This window comes from Madurella fahalii (assembly GCF_045866475.1).
Source record: "Madurella fahalii IFM 68171 DNA, scaffold_1, whole genome shotgun sequence".
Lineage (NCBI taxonomy): Eukaryota > Fungi > Ascomycota > Sordariomycetes > Sordariales > Madurella > Madurella fahalii.
In genome coordinates, this window is record NW_027263971.1 from 876,133 (window position 1) to 889,567 (window position 13,435).

The following is a 13,435-nucleotide window of genomic DNA, read 5'->3' on the forward strand; positions in this document are numbered from 1 at the left end:
TGTGCCGACAACGCTGAGTGGAATGAATCCGAGGACGAGAGGACGCGTTCGGGTTCTATGGTTCTACCCGGATGGATCGATGGTAGGCTGTCTGCAAAGTGGCGTGACGATGGCCTGTTTTTCCCGTCGCCAGAGGGGCACTCCGGCCAGAGAACCCAAAATATAATAAAATAAAAAGATAAAAAAATGACCACGAGTACGACAGGCCAGAATCTTCGCTCGTGGTGTTCGCTACTTCCGGCGTGAGACAAGACCTCTTCCCTCCAGGTCGATTGCTCCCCGGCTGCCAAGCGGTTCCTCCTGGCGCAGTTCGCTCTGTAAGATCTAAGTCCAGATGACGGCCAGGGGTCCGACGATCCGGGAAAGAGCTTCCGATCGGCAGAGCAGCAGCGCAGCAGCAGCAGCAGCAGCAGCAGCAGCAACGACAGCAGCAACGGCGACGGCGGCGGTAGCAAATCTGACAGGCACAGCTAGTCCTAAGAAGGCCTTTTAACTTCACGTAAATGCTGCCCTGGAGACAGCCTCACGCAAAAAAAAAGGGCCCCTACAGAATCAAGCGGCCGACGGAATCCACAAGCGCAAAAAAACTTGGCCCCGGCCTAAAAAGGATCCGATCCAAGTGAGCTGTCACAAGCCAGTCCCGTCCGAGAACTTTGATGTATAACAGACACAAGCAAAACGGTCCACGGGGTTGTCCCCACGCCTTTGGAATGTGAGACGCGAGCGGTGTGTTTACCGTCCTACGCGACTCTGATGCAGAAGGTAGAGTTTTTGCCTTTGATATGTGAGATGCCAAACGTCACGCCGTTGGATCAAGGTGTTTGATATCTACCTTTGGTGCTGTACCGTCAAAACTGAGCACAAGGGCCAGGTTCAGGAGCAAAATATGAGTACGATATGCTCTGCATGGGGATCGACGCGCCAGATAAGACGGGACGGAGAGCGGAGCGGCGAGGTGTCTGGCGGCTTGCTCCCCAGGTTGTTTGCCTACCACCAACAGCGAGGCGCAAACCGAAGATAGAGGCGAACAGCTAGTTAAGTGGTGAAGCGTGGCACCGAGTTCCAATGCCACGCCGTGTTCCACGGCGCCGGGTCAGTCGACAATAGGCTAACGTAAGCGCTATACAGCGCAGCGGTGGTGTTTGTCAATTACAAATGACAGTATTTCGTCCCAGCGCAGAAGTAGCGAAGGTTTGTCGGCGCTCGTGATCGCCCAACACCTGTCAGCGGAAAAGAGACGGTGTGGGACAGCGCTAGCCGCGCGTTGGATCATGAACTCCTGCGGCAGGGCCCATGCGGGTAGTTACTTATTTTCTGCTTTTTTTTTTTTTCTTCCCCCATTCCATTGCCCCCTTGCCCCCTTGTCGCCGCTCTTTCAAGAATCCTGGGCCCTGCCAAGTCGTTGCTCTGCCCCTGTCCGCCACCCGCTTTGAATAGCACACGTTCAGAAAAAAAGCAATGAAGCGCATCTCCCGCAGCCGAACCCGGGGTGCACATCGGCGGTGTGCGCTCCGATGACCAAGACTCCCGGCTCCGACATGCGGAGTCCACCAAGAGGAGCTGTCCAGAGGTTCCGCTATTATTGGGTCTTTCCCCGACGCCATTTGGAAATACCGGCATCTGATTTGCTTCCACAGCCGCGGAAAGGGCATCTTCCCGTCCCAACAGCACCTCCCGGCTTTGGAGAAGCGACCTATAAGTGATCCGCGTTATAGGCACCGGCGTCATTGTGGGCAGATGCAGGTTTGTGTAACTCCCACATGGCACGGCTCGTTAGCCATCGCGGTATTTGCGAGCATTTCCTAGCGGCTCGGCGAACCACCTAAGCTAATCAAAGCCCCGGAGCTGCTGAAGCTGGGTGGGTTGCCAGGTGGCGATCCGAATGTCGCTTTTCCAAGTGTTCGACAATTCGAATCAGCTGGTGAGCTGAACCTCGTAGCTGCAATATCTCCAAAAAAGCACGAGCTTGCTGCTGCAATATGGAGATATTGAACCGAGGTGGTGTGCATGGAGACGGAAACCACCAATCCAGGGTCCCAGTCCAGCATCCGGGCAGCAGAGCAATCTCCTAAAGTAGTCTTGCCCGGGGACCTCCATATCGATCTGCTGTCCAGGACCATACGGCGATGGCGCCGGCGACCTCCCGTGCAGCTGCTCTACATATGCGATGCACAGAGCCCCGCTCACACAGGAGCAGCCTAACGCATATGCCTGCCGGGATGGAGATGGATGCTTGACCGTCCGGTCCCCAGGACGATGCGCGGCAGCACGGACCCTCTGTGGCTCCGTTGGTGTCGGCAGGTCCGGGCATGCTGGGGGCTCTCCGGTGTCCGCGTAATCTGGCATCGGGACTCAGATCGTTGATGGCGAAAAAGCTGAGAAGTGATAGCTTCCACCCCTGGCCAATCGAGCAACACATGGGAGGAGAAAGGGGGGGGGGGGGGGGGGGGCCCCCCACCGGGGTACCGGGGCGGGGTGACAGTGCTGCCCAAGCCGATCCTCGTCAGCCCCAGCGGCCTAGCACTACCGAGCGGTTCACTCGCCGCCGGGGCCATGATACCTAAAGACATGCACATTAACAGCGAAGGCAGAACAGGGCCCGATCGGGTGGCCAACGACATAATGGTCGGTTTATCTAGATTACTCACCTGCGGGCAGGCCTGACTTGAGGATGTTGAAGGTGCACAGCGTCGGGTATGACAAGAAGCAGGTCACCTGGCTCTGGCACGCGAGTCTTGGCCGCGCTGAGACTAGCCATTGGCGGTGCAACGATCGTAGCTTTGATGTGCGACGCCGGGTCTTCCCGCCTGTGGGAATCTTCAAAGCATGCAGCAGAAAATGACATGCACCAGTGAATGTTGCCGCATTACGTTCAGGGTTAGGGTGAGGACCGGATAGGAATATCTCGTCATTGATGTAAGGCAGATACGAATACTAGACTATTTGAACATCTCGGCTGTGTGATATTCTACTTAAGATCTTTCGTTATAAGATTTTCTTTTTACTTTTTGTAGTGCACACGGTGTGCAACACTATCGAGCGGCCTTGTCGTTGGAGCAACCCTATTCAGCCAAACACTCTTATGCTTGCTTGCCTGCGACTAAAGTAATAAGCCATGTTGGGCGCATGGTCTAGTGGTATGATTTCTGTTTTGCAATGCCTCAGTGGCACCCGCATATACAGACGGTCCCGCGTTCGATCCGCGGTGCGTCCAGCTCTAATTCTTTTTTCGCCTTTTTACACGACTCATTCCGCTCCCTCAAATACTAACACATTTAGCAATCTCTCGGAAGGACATGCTCTATATAAAACATCTGGAAGTGGCGTCAATTGAGAAGGGTGGTAAGCTAACGCCAAGATGTCCCATTGTTTCTTGTCATAATGAGATACACATGGCGCACAAGGTACCGAGCTAGCTGATGACAAGCTCGCAGCTAATTGGCACATTTGCTTGCATCAACCGGAACCTTAACCTTGCTCAAGCTGTTTCCCACTCTTAAATCACAGACAAGGTTCACATTCGCTGTGACTCATCGGTCATGCAGTCAAGCCGCGGCTGAAAATGCTGTCTCGTATGCACCGCCTCAGCAAGCCATTGCTTGGGCCAGTTTGATGGATTGGTGAATGTATATATCAAGGGCGGTTGCGCCAAAGCCATGAATCAAATCGGTTCTACTATAGTGACCTCCCGATATACTCACAGAGACGGCTGATATGGCTCCCAAGGTATCCAAACCCCAGCATAAAGTGACAAAGAGGGCGCCCAATCCTAAGGGAAGAAAACAACCCCTCAAAGCGAACGACTTGGCCGAGATGAGTTCCGGCAGCATCCCATCACCAGTCTACTTCTGGCGTGAGACGGAGCCCGAAACCGGGTATCTCTCGCAATGGTATCCCTGTGCCTTCTCCGACGACAAAGACCCGTCCATCATCTACCATACCGCTGAACAGTACATCCCGTCTTTTTTTTTTTCAACCACCCCTCCCCTCATCGAACTGACTAACGGCGAGAAAGTTACATGATGTACCAAAAAGCCATCCTCTTCGACGACGCCACAATCGCTGCGCAAATCCTCTCCACCCCCCAGGACGACCCCCGCGGGGTAAAAGCCCTCGGCCGAAAGGTCTCCAACTTTGACGACTCGAAATGGAACAAGAACCGCCTCGAGATCGTCCGCCGCGGGAACCTGCTCAAGTTCACCCGGCCGGCGGACAAGGAAGACGGGAAGTGGATTGCGGGCGATGGCAGGAGCTTGAAAGAGATGTTGCTGGGTACCGGCGAGAAGGAACTTGTCGAGGCTAGTCCAATGGATAGGATCTGGGGGATCGGGTTCGGCGCTCGGAGAGCTGGGGAGGTGGGGAGAGAGAGGTGGGGGTTGAACTTGTTGGGAAAGGCGTTGATGGCGGTTAGGGAGGAGCTGGTAAAGGAGGAAGTGGCAAAGGGAGGTAGAGAGGGAGAGGGAGAGGTAGGTGCAAAAGAGGAGGAGAAGGAAAAGAAGACTAAAGGCGAAAGTGAAAGAGCCGCGGAGTGACAGTGGGAAGGTAAGCTTTTCGGATCGGACACAGGGTAGCAGAGGTCAGATCACCAGCGGCGCATCTCTTCAGTAATCATTTCAAAGGTACAGTTGTGTTGAATACCTTCATTTTACATCAGTTTGTATGATCTACTCAGAGATGCAAATCCAGTTGCATCAAGTTTGGTGCAACTCCGGTGAAAGTTAGGCTGCGGGGCTTCAATATCTGGGCTACTCAAGACATGGCTCCCGGGCAGAGGGCCAGGGCTATCTTATTAGCAGAGTGCTTCGCAGGGCGAGAAAACCCCCTAGAGTCCAGATCTATCTTCTCTACTTGTCTCGGGAAACTGACAGAGACGTGTTTCACGTCATTCCTTGCAAAATTTCCGTGGGCTAGTACAAAGGCTCTTATTTTTAGGGCTAACACTTCTTCTTCAAGCCTTACATTTCACTCATATCTCTCTCTCTCTTGCAATGGCACTGGCACCTGTATAAGTGGCGACTTTGACCGGTTCAACGACTTCGGCTATTGGGTCATTTTACTCGACATTTTCCTGGAGCTTTCCCGGTGACATCTCCAAATGATCTCCGATTTTCATATCTCACGCGAGCTGCAGACGACCATAATGGAACTCCTGATCCCCTTATCCCGGGCTGTGGGAACCATCCCCCTGGGTCGGAGCCGCGAGGTAACCCCTAATTACACTAGACTTAGTAGTCCGCTTGCGTAGTCTGGATCTAGGAGCGAATAGGCTGTTAACGTCCTCATTGTTAGTATTTGCTTTGTGGGGGAACGAGGGCGTTGGTGAATAGAAACAGGTGTGGAGCTTTTGGTCGTGCTGTTGGACATGACACCTCGAGATAGCGTGGCTCACCAGGACTCCAAGGGCCAATGCATGATGATGCCGAACCTCCCCTATTCCATGTCTTACAAACTCGCCCGTTTAATGATTGCCTATCTAGTTAGCTGATATGCCTGGGTTGTTGAACGCGTTCAGTCTGTCGTTGACTATCCCGGTGAGCGCCTACATCGCACTGGCGGGCTTCATCCTCACTTGGTGCATCTGAGAATAAGAAAACCATCGGATCTGAATGAAGGGAATTGCTGGGAGAAGGCGAGGTGTTGGCTAACGGTTATGGAGCTGATTGACTCTGTTTTCAACGACAAGTACTGGTGCGTCCGAGATCGAGCTGCAAAGGGGTAACGAAGGTTTGGGAGGTATGACACAACACCACTCGTTGAAAACATGAGCTGCTTCGGTTTGGGAGATCTGTGAGGGACTTGTTCTTGGCTCATAACACGCACGGGTTTTCTCCATCGAGAGAATAGCCCAATTGGGCGGGTATTATTGTAGTATTCGATGCGGGCATCGCGGTCAGTTTCGTGACGTGTACTCCCTCTTCCTCACCCCCCGCTAGTCATACAGTACAGGCTTTCCCCCCATCGTGACACACGCCCGTCTCCATAATTCCCCGGAAGAGTGGTGTTGATCGTGGAAATGCTCAAGGCGCCGGCTCCCCTGCCTCTATAAGTACCACAGAATTGCCCCAAAACTCCCCGCAATCTCAAGCGGCAAGACCCAGGATGCCGTATGATACACATTGTGATGATAACACAATGAAATGGAAACAGCAGCTGAAGCCAGATACTGTGACACTTGCGTCTCTTTGGAGACATGTGCCGTAGAAATACAGGGTGTTTAGATGTAGTCGCGGCCGCTCTTCTGCATCTCGATCAGCCGCCACCCTCTTGTCTCGGGATTGTTCACGTCTTCGGCGATCCGCGTGATGCCAATGGCGTATGTGACGAGCTGCACTTTGTCTTCCATGCCGGCAGCCAGCTCGTTCGTTTTGGCGTTGCGATAGACATGAACCTCTTGTGTCCGGCAGGTGATGATGAAGACGGGAATCTCGCCGGGGTCGAGCATGCGCGCCTTCAGGATATCAACCCCTCGGATATCAAGAATGCGGCCGTCAGATTTGAGGCCGGCTTGGAGGTACTGTTTTGTCAGGGCTTCGTAGACCGAGTACTGGGCCTCGGATAGCCACAGCTTCAGCGTCTCTACGTCACCCTTGACGTAGGCGTCTAAAACTTCAGGGAGGATATACTCGCGGAGCTCACGCAGGAAGGGCTCAACCTGGAATGCAGGATCCATAGTGCGGAGCTTCTTGATGACCATGGCCGTCTCATTCTCGGCGAAGAAGCCGGCGACTCGGTCGGTGATACTCCTAGCGGTCGAGATCAAGGGGTTTTCTGACTCCTGGTAGACCGTCTTCATCCCGAAGATGCCCTGGACGAATTTGTTCTGGTCTTTGAACTCCCTCCACGCTTCCTTCCACGCGGCATCCTTGTGAACCGTGACATTGGTTCCGGCACTACGATAGGTTAGTCATTACGTTGTAAGCTAGGTGAGAGGTTGCGGCGCTTCTTACTTGGGGTCTTCCTCGAAGACTTGGCTGTGCAAGCCGAGTTTCTTCAGCTCCTGTTCCCGCAACTCTTTCCGCCTCTTCCGCTCCTCCTTGTCGACCCAGCCTCCATACCTGGAGCTGCTTCCGTCGTCGATCACATCCTTCACGTTCTTGTACGCCTCGGTTTCCCGGATTGGCTTGGTCGCCTTATCCAGCACCTCGCCTGTCTTGTTCGCGCCCTTACGTACGCCCTTCATGACCGGGGTCTCCCACGTCCAGGTAGCACCCTTGCCGATGGCGCCAGCCGTGGTCTTGACTACGTTCGCAGCCGTGGACGAGACAGCACCGGAAGTGGCCTCGTACGCTTGGCGGGCCTTCCGGACCGACTCGCTCTCGACGAACTGATTCGCGCCAGCTGCGAGGGCCTTGGTTGACTCGTTCCACTCCTTGGACTGCTTGAACTCGGTTTGCATGGTGTCGAGGAACACCTGCCAAGGCGTCTTGTCGCCATGGGGAGGCGGAGGAGGGAGGTCTTCCTTCTTTTCCTTCTTGCCCTCGGCCTCCTCCTCGCCTTCCTTCTCTTTCTCTTCCTTGGCCTCCTCCTTGGACTCGGACTCGTTCGGCTCCTGGCCCTCTTTTGTCTCTTGCCGTGCCTTGGTATCCTTGTCTTCGGCCTGCTGCTGCAGCGACTGGGCCGAGACGTGGAACGTGCGCGCGCTTCCCTGTGATAATCTTTCTAGCCTGATGGCACTGGGAAGGACGGCTGAGCGAAGAAGTGGCTGCTGCTGCAGGGGCGTAGATGCGGAGGATGTCCGGGTCTCATAGCTGCTCAGTTGCGATGCCCGGAACGAGAGGGGCCGACGATATGCTGGCGCTGTGCAATGGCGGCTGTGAAGACCCGATGCCCTCAATGGGGCGGCCGGCGAGAGCCTCTGCATCTGTCGGGCTGTGTTCATGATTTTGTGCAAGTCGAGCCGCCCTCGACAGGCGATCCGGGCGTGATAGACGCGAGACCAGAGAATAGATTAAGGCGGTAAATAATAACGCAGGGAAAGTCTGAATAGAAGAATAAAAAAAACGTAAATTAGATATTTGGGTTGGGCGCAATAGAATTCTGCTCATGGGATGCGGCAAGAAACCAGGCCTGGCCCGAGTCAAGTCCCCTCGAATTCTTTTGCCCGCCAAAATCTTTGCCAAGGCCCGGTAAATTCCCGGCTCGGCACCCCTAGTCGCCGCCCCCGGCCCCAAAATTTACCTTGGGAACTGGACTCTCGTCAATCACGGCGCAGCGGCAGCAGCAGCAGCGTGCGTACAACTAACACCAAACCGCCCTCTACCCGCTATTCTCCAGCGTTCCCGATGACAATTGGGGCGCAGAGATGAGCCGATTCTCAATAGGTCGCCTTCTGGCGCCAGATCTGATCCGCCCCTTCTCCAAGTCCCTCCGTCCGACAGCCAGCGCGCCGCAATGGACCCGACTCTTTTCCCAGTCACCGGCCGCAAGGAACACATGGAACCCTTCGACGAACCCGCCGCCAGGAGCTTCTGGCGCAGCCATGGACCGACTGGTCAAGAACGTCATTGGGAAAGCTGCGCACCCGGCCATAAACGAGGCCGAGCCGCTCGCCGACCAGCTGGGGGTCACTGAAGAGCAGTCTGAGGAGCCCTACCACTTCCACATCTACAGCCATAAGCACAACACGCATATCACGGTCACTAAGCCGAACCGGGACGCGCTCATCTCGCTGTCGTGCGGCAACATCGGCTTCAGAAAGTCCAACCGCAAGCACTATGATTCGGCGTACCAGCTGGGCGCCTACGTGATTGACAAGATGCACCAGAAAGGCCTGGTCAGGAAGATTCACAAGCTCGAGGTGGTGTTGCGCGGGTTTGGGCCTGGCAGAGAAGCAGTCGTCAAGGTGCTGATGGGGAACGAGGGCAAGATGCTGCGGCCCAAGATTGTGCGCGTGTCGGACTCGACGAGGCTCAAGTTTGGCGGTACTCGGAGCAAGAAGAAGAGGAGATTGGGTTAAACGATGCAGTATTGGGGTTGCTAGAGGGATACGGCGTATGAAACGGGAGTGAGAAGCACTCTGGGGTTGGGGATCTGTCAATGGCGCTGGATCTGGCCCTCCCCATGTATATGTATATGCTGTAGACTACCACCGATGACGGCTATTTTAGACGAATTACTGGGTCAAAGGAAAGGCGATTGTACGCTCGACGGGTGAAACGCACGCTGGGATTGGGCAATTGCTGCGTGGCTTCGTGGTGGATCCTCACGGTTTCACTCCCGCGCTCGGATCCGGATTCCGAGGGTCATCTTTCGGTCTTGTGATGCCCGAAGAGCCGGGCCGGAAATGGCCCAGCCCCACTGAAAATTTCAGGGTTCGGTCATATCTTTCGATCCATTCCTAACTGTATCCCGCCATCAACGGACCCGCCACCACGACACCCGGAAGCAAAGCCATGTAGCAACTACCAAACAATGGCGATAATTACCCCACAACCCGCAGTCTCACCAGCAGCGACATCACCTGCATCGCCACTAGCAGCACTAACAACACCACCAAACCCAACAATAGCAGCCACTGCTTCTACATCACCACCACCACCATCATTATCACCGGCAGTGGCGGCAGCGCCCTTCGGCCTCGATGCCTTATTTAACAACCCCGTATTCGCGGGCGGCATCGGCCTCGCGGGGCTGGGCGCCTGTGCCGCTTTTGGCCGCCGCGCCCTGATCGCCACGGCAGGCCTCCTCCGGCGGCAGCTCCTCGTCAACATCGAGATCAGCAAGCGCGACCCCTCGTACAACTGGGTCCTGGCCTGGCTGGCGCAGCCGCGCGACAACCGCGGGCTCCTCGCCCGGCGCCTGACCCGGCTGCGCAACCTCTCGGTCAACACCACCACCCGGTCGCTCAACCCGCGCACGGGCGAGGAAGGGCGGACGCACGCCGACTTCCGGGTGCAGCCCGGGTTCGGCCGGCACATCGTCCGGCACCGGCCGGGCGTGTACATCGCGGTGAGCCGGGAGAAGGCCGGGACGGCGACGACGGCGACGGGCGAGCCGCACGAGACGCTCACGCTCACGCTGCTGTGGGCGCACCGGCGCGTGCTCGAGGAAGTGTTCACGCAGGCGCACGCGCTGGCGCAGAGCTTCCAGCAGGGCAAGACGGTGGTGTACACGGCGCGCAAGATGGAGTGGGCGGTGCTGGGGAAGCCGAGGTTGAAGAGGCCCCTGGGGAGCGTTATCCTGGACGAGGGGGTGAAGGAGAGGCTGGTGGGGGACGTGAAGGAGTTTCTTGCGGCGCAGAAGTGGTACACCGACCGCGGAGTGCCCTATCGGAGGGGGTATCTGCTGTACGGACCCCCCGGGACGGGCAAGACGTCGTTTATCCAGGCGTTGGCGGGCGAGCTGGACTACAGCGTGGCCATGATCAATCTGAGCGAGGTTGGGATGACGGACGATTTGCTCGCGCAGTTGCTGACCCAGCTGCCCGAGAAGAGCATACTGCTGTTGGAGGACGTCGATGCGGCGCTGGTGAACCGGCGGCAGCGGGATCCCGATGGGTACAGCGGGCGCACCGTGACTGCGTCGGGTCTTCTGAACGCGCTGGATGGTCTGGCTGCTGGCGAGGATCGGATCGCGTTCTTGACTACAAACCACATCGACAGGCTGGATCCGGCGCTGATCCGGCCGGGGCGTGTCGACATGATGGTGCGCATTGGCGAGGCGACGCGGTACCAGGCCGCCGAGATGTGGGACCGCTATTACGGCGACATTGACGAGGGCCACTCGGGCCGGACGCGATTCCTGTACCGACTCGAGGAGCTGGGATTGTTTGGTGGCGATAGCCAGGATCCCAAGGTGCCCAGGAGGCACACCTCCACTGCTGCCATCCAGGGTCTGTTCCAGTTCAACAAAGGCGATATGGAGGGCGCGATCAAGATGGCTGAGGGTTTGATCCCTCGGACATTTGAGCCCGAGGCGCCGTCGCCTGAGGGGTCAATAAAGTCTCCGGCATAGTCTTGTATAATTATTGTAGCTGTACATGTACGCGATATGTATGATCAGGTTAAAATGTTAGATCGCTGATACCCAATATACACCGCATCGCAATGCTTGGCTTTGTGTTTAGCTTGGACCTCTTATACATCGTCTGCACCTGTGGGCGCCTGTAGCACGAGGGAGATGCCTATATCAAGGCAAAGTGTGTCATCAATAATCTGACAGATGAGCTCAGGGTCATGTCCCCTGTAATTGAGCTTTCCTCCTGACGTAGACGTGTCCTGCGTCGTTCTCCAACCCCCGCTCCCGTAACGGTAGTTTCCCGCTCAAATTGCAGGGCGCTGCGCTAGACTCCAGGCTCGGAGGGTGGCCGATGCGAAGACGATGGTGTAATGCTAACTCGGAATCCCAATCCTAGTGCTTGCAAACCCGGCGTGGTCATTCTCCACCCTCGAGTTTGTCATGAGCCCAGCATAAGAAGGCGCGGAGATAGACCTTCGGAGAGCGTAATGGTATGGCCCACACATGTACCCCTCCAACTTCCACCTTATGCCATGGTTCGATGCTGAGCTAGGAACAGGTTTCAAGAGCCATCACATGCTGGTAGCCTGTAAATCGACCGCGGCCGAGAAGTGGTTCGCAGAGATATGACGATCGTCAATCAGCTGGAAGCCTCAGCAGACTCATTCATCGCCTTGGGTTCGCCCTCAGCATCGAATCCCAGCGCATCCAGCTCCCGGATGAGCTCATTGATCTTGATAACCTTGGCGATCTGCTCAGGCAATAGTGACTCGCCCGTGTCCTTCTTTTCCTTCAGATCCTTCGCCTGTCTGAGCTTCTTCTTCAGATTCCGTACTTTCTTCTCCTTTTCGGCCTCGGGATCCACGTCGTCTTTCTTGGCCTCTTCTGCAACCGCCGCCTCTTCTTTCTCACCGGCGGCGTCCTCAACGGCCTTGGCCTTCTTACGCGCCTCGCGCCGCTTAGCGTTCTTACTCGCGGCAGCGGAGGAAGGTTGCACTGGCTTGTCATCCTTCAGGCCTTCGGCGCCTGGAACGGGTCCCTTGCCACGATTGCGAAAGCTCTCAGCGGTACGGTTCTTGTACACCTCGACATCCTCCGGCGGTCGGTAACCGGGGCGGATCTTGATTGCTTTCCTCGTACTGCCGTCGGCTCTTTTGGACTCGGGGATGTGTCGCTCGCCGCTGGCCTCGTCAGTCACGATGCCGGCGTTAGTCGGCTGGGAGGGCATGTTCGGTTATCTATATCGGTGTCGGTGTGGGGTGGGGTGAAAGCCGGGCAAAAGAGACGAATCAATCGCAAGTCGGGTTGTCGTCGGGCCGGGAAAAACACTCCGAGGTCTGGGTTGACGGGAATAGAGATCCCGTCTGCAGCCCAGATCCTATGATTCCACGACGGTTTTATTGAGTTGGGGCTCCGAAACATCGTCGAAAAAGTGCGATAAGCCGCAAGAGCTGAGGTTAGCGGGGCTCCTCAAACCCATGCTGCCAAGCCCTCAGGCTCTGGGAGAGCTTGGGCCAATCAGGGAAGTGTCCGGATACTTCCGTGCGGTCTTTCCGGCTGGCTTCAGCGGTCGCCTCAGTTTTGCTCAATTCCAGGCCGCTTTGGAACGCAAACCTTCAGAACAGCTCGCGACCCGCCATCCCTCCCACACGACGTCAGTCACGGCACGCGCCTTCAATTGACCCTGGTTGGGACCTCCAAACCCGTCGAAATGGTGAGTCAAGGGCCCTCTGCAGGATTTCGCCCGCGCCGATAGACCAATTGCTGATCGCGCGCTTTCACAGGCCACCGCACTCTACAAGCAAGTCTCGCCCCGAGCAGCCACGCCAGACGGCAACCGAAGCTAACACGCCCGCTTTAGCACCCTCTTCCGGAGGAATTACACCATGCTTGGTGTCGTCTTCGCCGGCGCCTTCGCTTTCGAGGTGTACGTTGCCGTCTACAACCGCAGGTTGCCGGGAATTGCCATGCTAAGTGTTCTATAGTGGCTATGACAACCTGATGAACAGGATCTGGGACAACCACAACCGGGGGGTACGGATACCGCACTGCGATTTTGCTGTTTCCGAATGGAATACTGACACCGAGGAACAGCGCCAATGGAAGGACATCCGGCACAAGTACGTCGACGGCAGCGATGAGTAGTACGGAGCACACGACGACGGCCTGAATACGAGAAAAGCACGGGGGAGCTTGGTCGAGGCGAGAGTTGCAGCGTCCGACCGTGTACATTCAATGTCTGGAGACGGTTGTTAGAGGAATAGAACATCGCTTGCCGACATGATAGTAGTTAAACTATAGAGACCAGCGGACACTATCATCGGACACGGTTGTTGGTGCTTTGCGTGGCTCTGGCCTCGTGTGCGTGTCTAAGACGAACTCGCCATACCTGTCTCTGAGTCGACATCGCATCATCCCGTCATCGTTTGTCGTTGAATCGAGGTGTTTGCAGTGCGTCCCATCATTCCAAGCACTAAAA

General features: G+C 56.1%; 6 protein-coding genes and 1 non-coding gene across 7 annotated transcripts; 5 read left to right on the plus strand and 2 right to left on the minus strand.

The window, feature by feature from the left end:
- Nucleotides 1-3,120: 3,120 nt before the first annotated feature.
- Nucleotides 3,121-3,214, plus strand: MFIFM68171_t2. Its single transcript has 2 exons — nt 3,121-3,156; nt 3,179-3,214. It is a non-coding gene; the product is annotated as a tRNA-Ala (tRNA).
- A 599-nt stretch (nt 3,215-3,813) lies between these two features.
- MFIFM68171_00264 (NADAR domain-containing protein) lies at nt 3,814-4,532 on the plus strand (the record flags this gene model as incomplete). The annotated part of the gene is made up of 2 exons (XM_071055686.1): nt 3,814-3,950; nt 4,016-4,532. 2 exons carry the CDS (start codon nt 3,814-3,816, stop codon nt 4,530-4,532), a joined length of 654 nt encoding a protein of 217 aa, XP_070911787.1.
- A 1,682-nt stretch (nt 4,533-6,214) lies between these two features.
- TIM44 (protein translocase subunit) lies at nt 6,215-7,879 on the minus strand (the record flags this gene model as incomplete). Its single annotated transcript, XM_071055687.1, has 2 exons — nt 6,215-6,890; nt 6,948-7,879. The coding sequence occupies 2 exons, from the start codon at nt 7,877-7,879 to the stop codon at nt 6,215-6,217; spliced, it is 1,608 nt and encodes a 535-aa protein (XP_070911788.1).
- A 423-nt stretch (nt 7,880-8,302) lies between these two features.
- Nucleotides 8,303-8,956, plus strand: MRPS18 (mitochondrial 37S ribosomal protein uS11m; the record flags this gene model as incomplete). Its single annotated transcript, XM_071055688.1, has 1 exon — nt 8,303-8,956. One exon carries the CDS (start codon nt 8,303-8,305, stop codon nt 8,954-8,956), a length of 654 nt encoding a protein of 217 aa, XP_070911789.1.
- Nucleotides 8,957-9,411: 455 nt separating this feature from the next.
- On the plus strand, nt 9,412-10,953 carry BCS1 (Complex III assembly protein translocase and chaperone; the record flags this gene model as incomplete). Its single annotated transcript, XM_071055689.1, has 1 exon — nt 9,412-10,953. One exon carries the CDS (start codon nt 9,412-9,414, stop codon nt 10,951-10,953), a length of 1,542 nt encoding a protein of 513 aa, XP_070911790.1.
- Nucleotides 10,954-11,596: 643 nt separating this feature from the next.
- Nucleotides 11,597-12,184, minus strand: MFIFM68171_00268 (RNA binding Pym; the record flags this gene model as incomplete). The annotated part of the gene is made up of 1 exon (XM_071055690.1): nt 11,597-12,184. One exon carries the CDS (start codon nt 12,182-12,184, stop codon nt 11,597-11,599), a length of 588 nt encoding a protein of 195 aa, XP_070911791.1.
- A 658-nt stretch (nt 12,185-12,842) lies between these two features.
- QCR9 (Cytochrome b-c1 complex subunit 9, mitochondrial) lies at nt 12,843-13,101 on the plus strand (the record flags this gene model as incomplete). Its single annotated transcript, XM_071055691.1, has 2 exons — nt 12,843-12,883; nt 12,942-13,101. The coding sequence occupies 2 exons, from the start codon at nt 12,843-12,845 to the stop codon at nt 13,099-13,101; spliced, it is 201 nt and encodes a 66-aa protein (XP_070911792.1).
- Nucleotides 13,102-13,435: the final 334 nt, after the last annotated feature.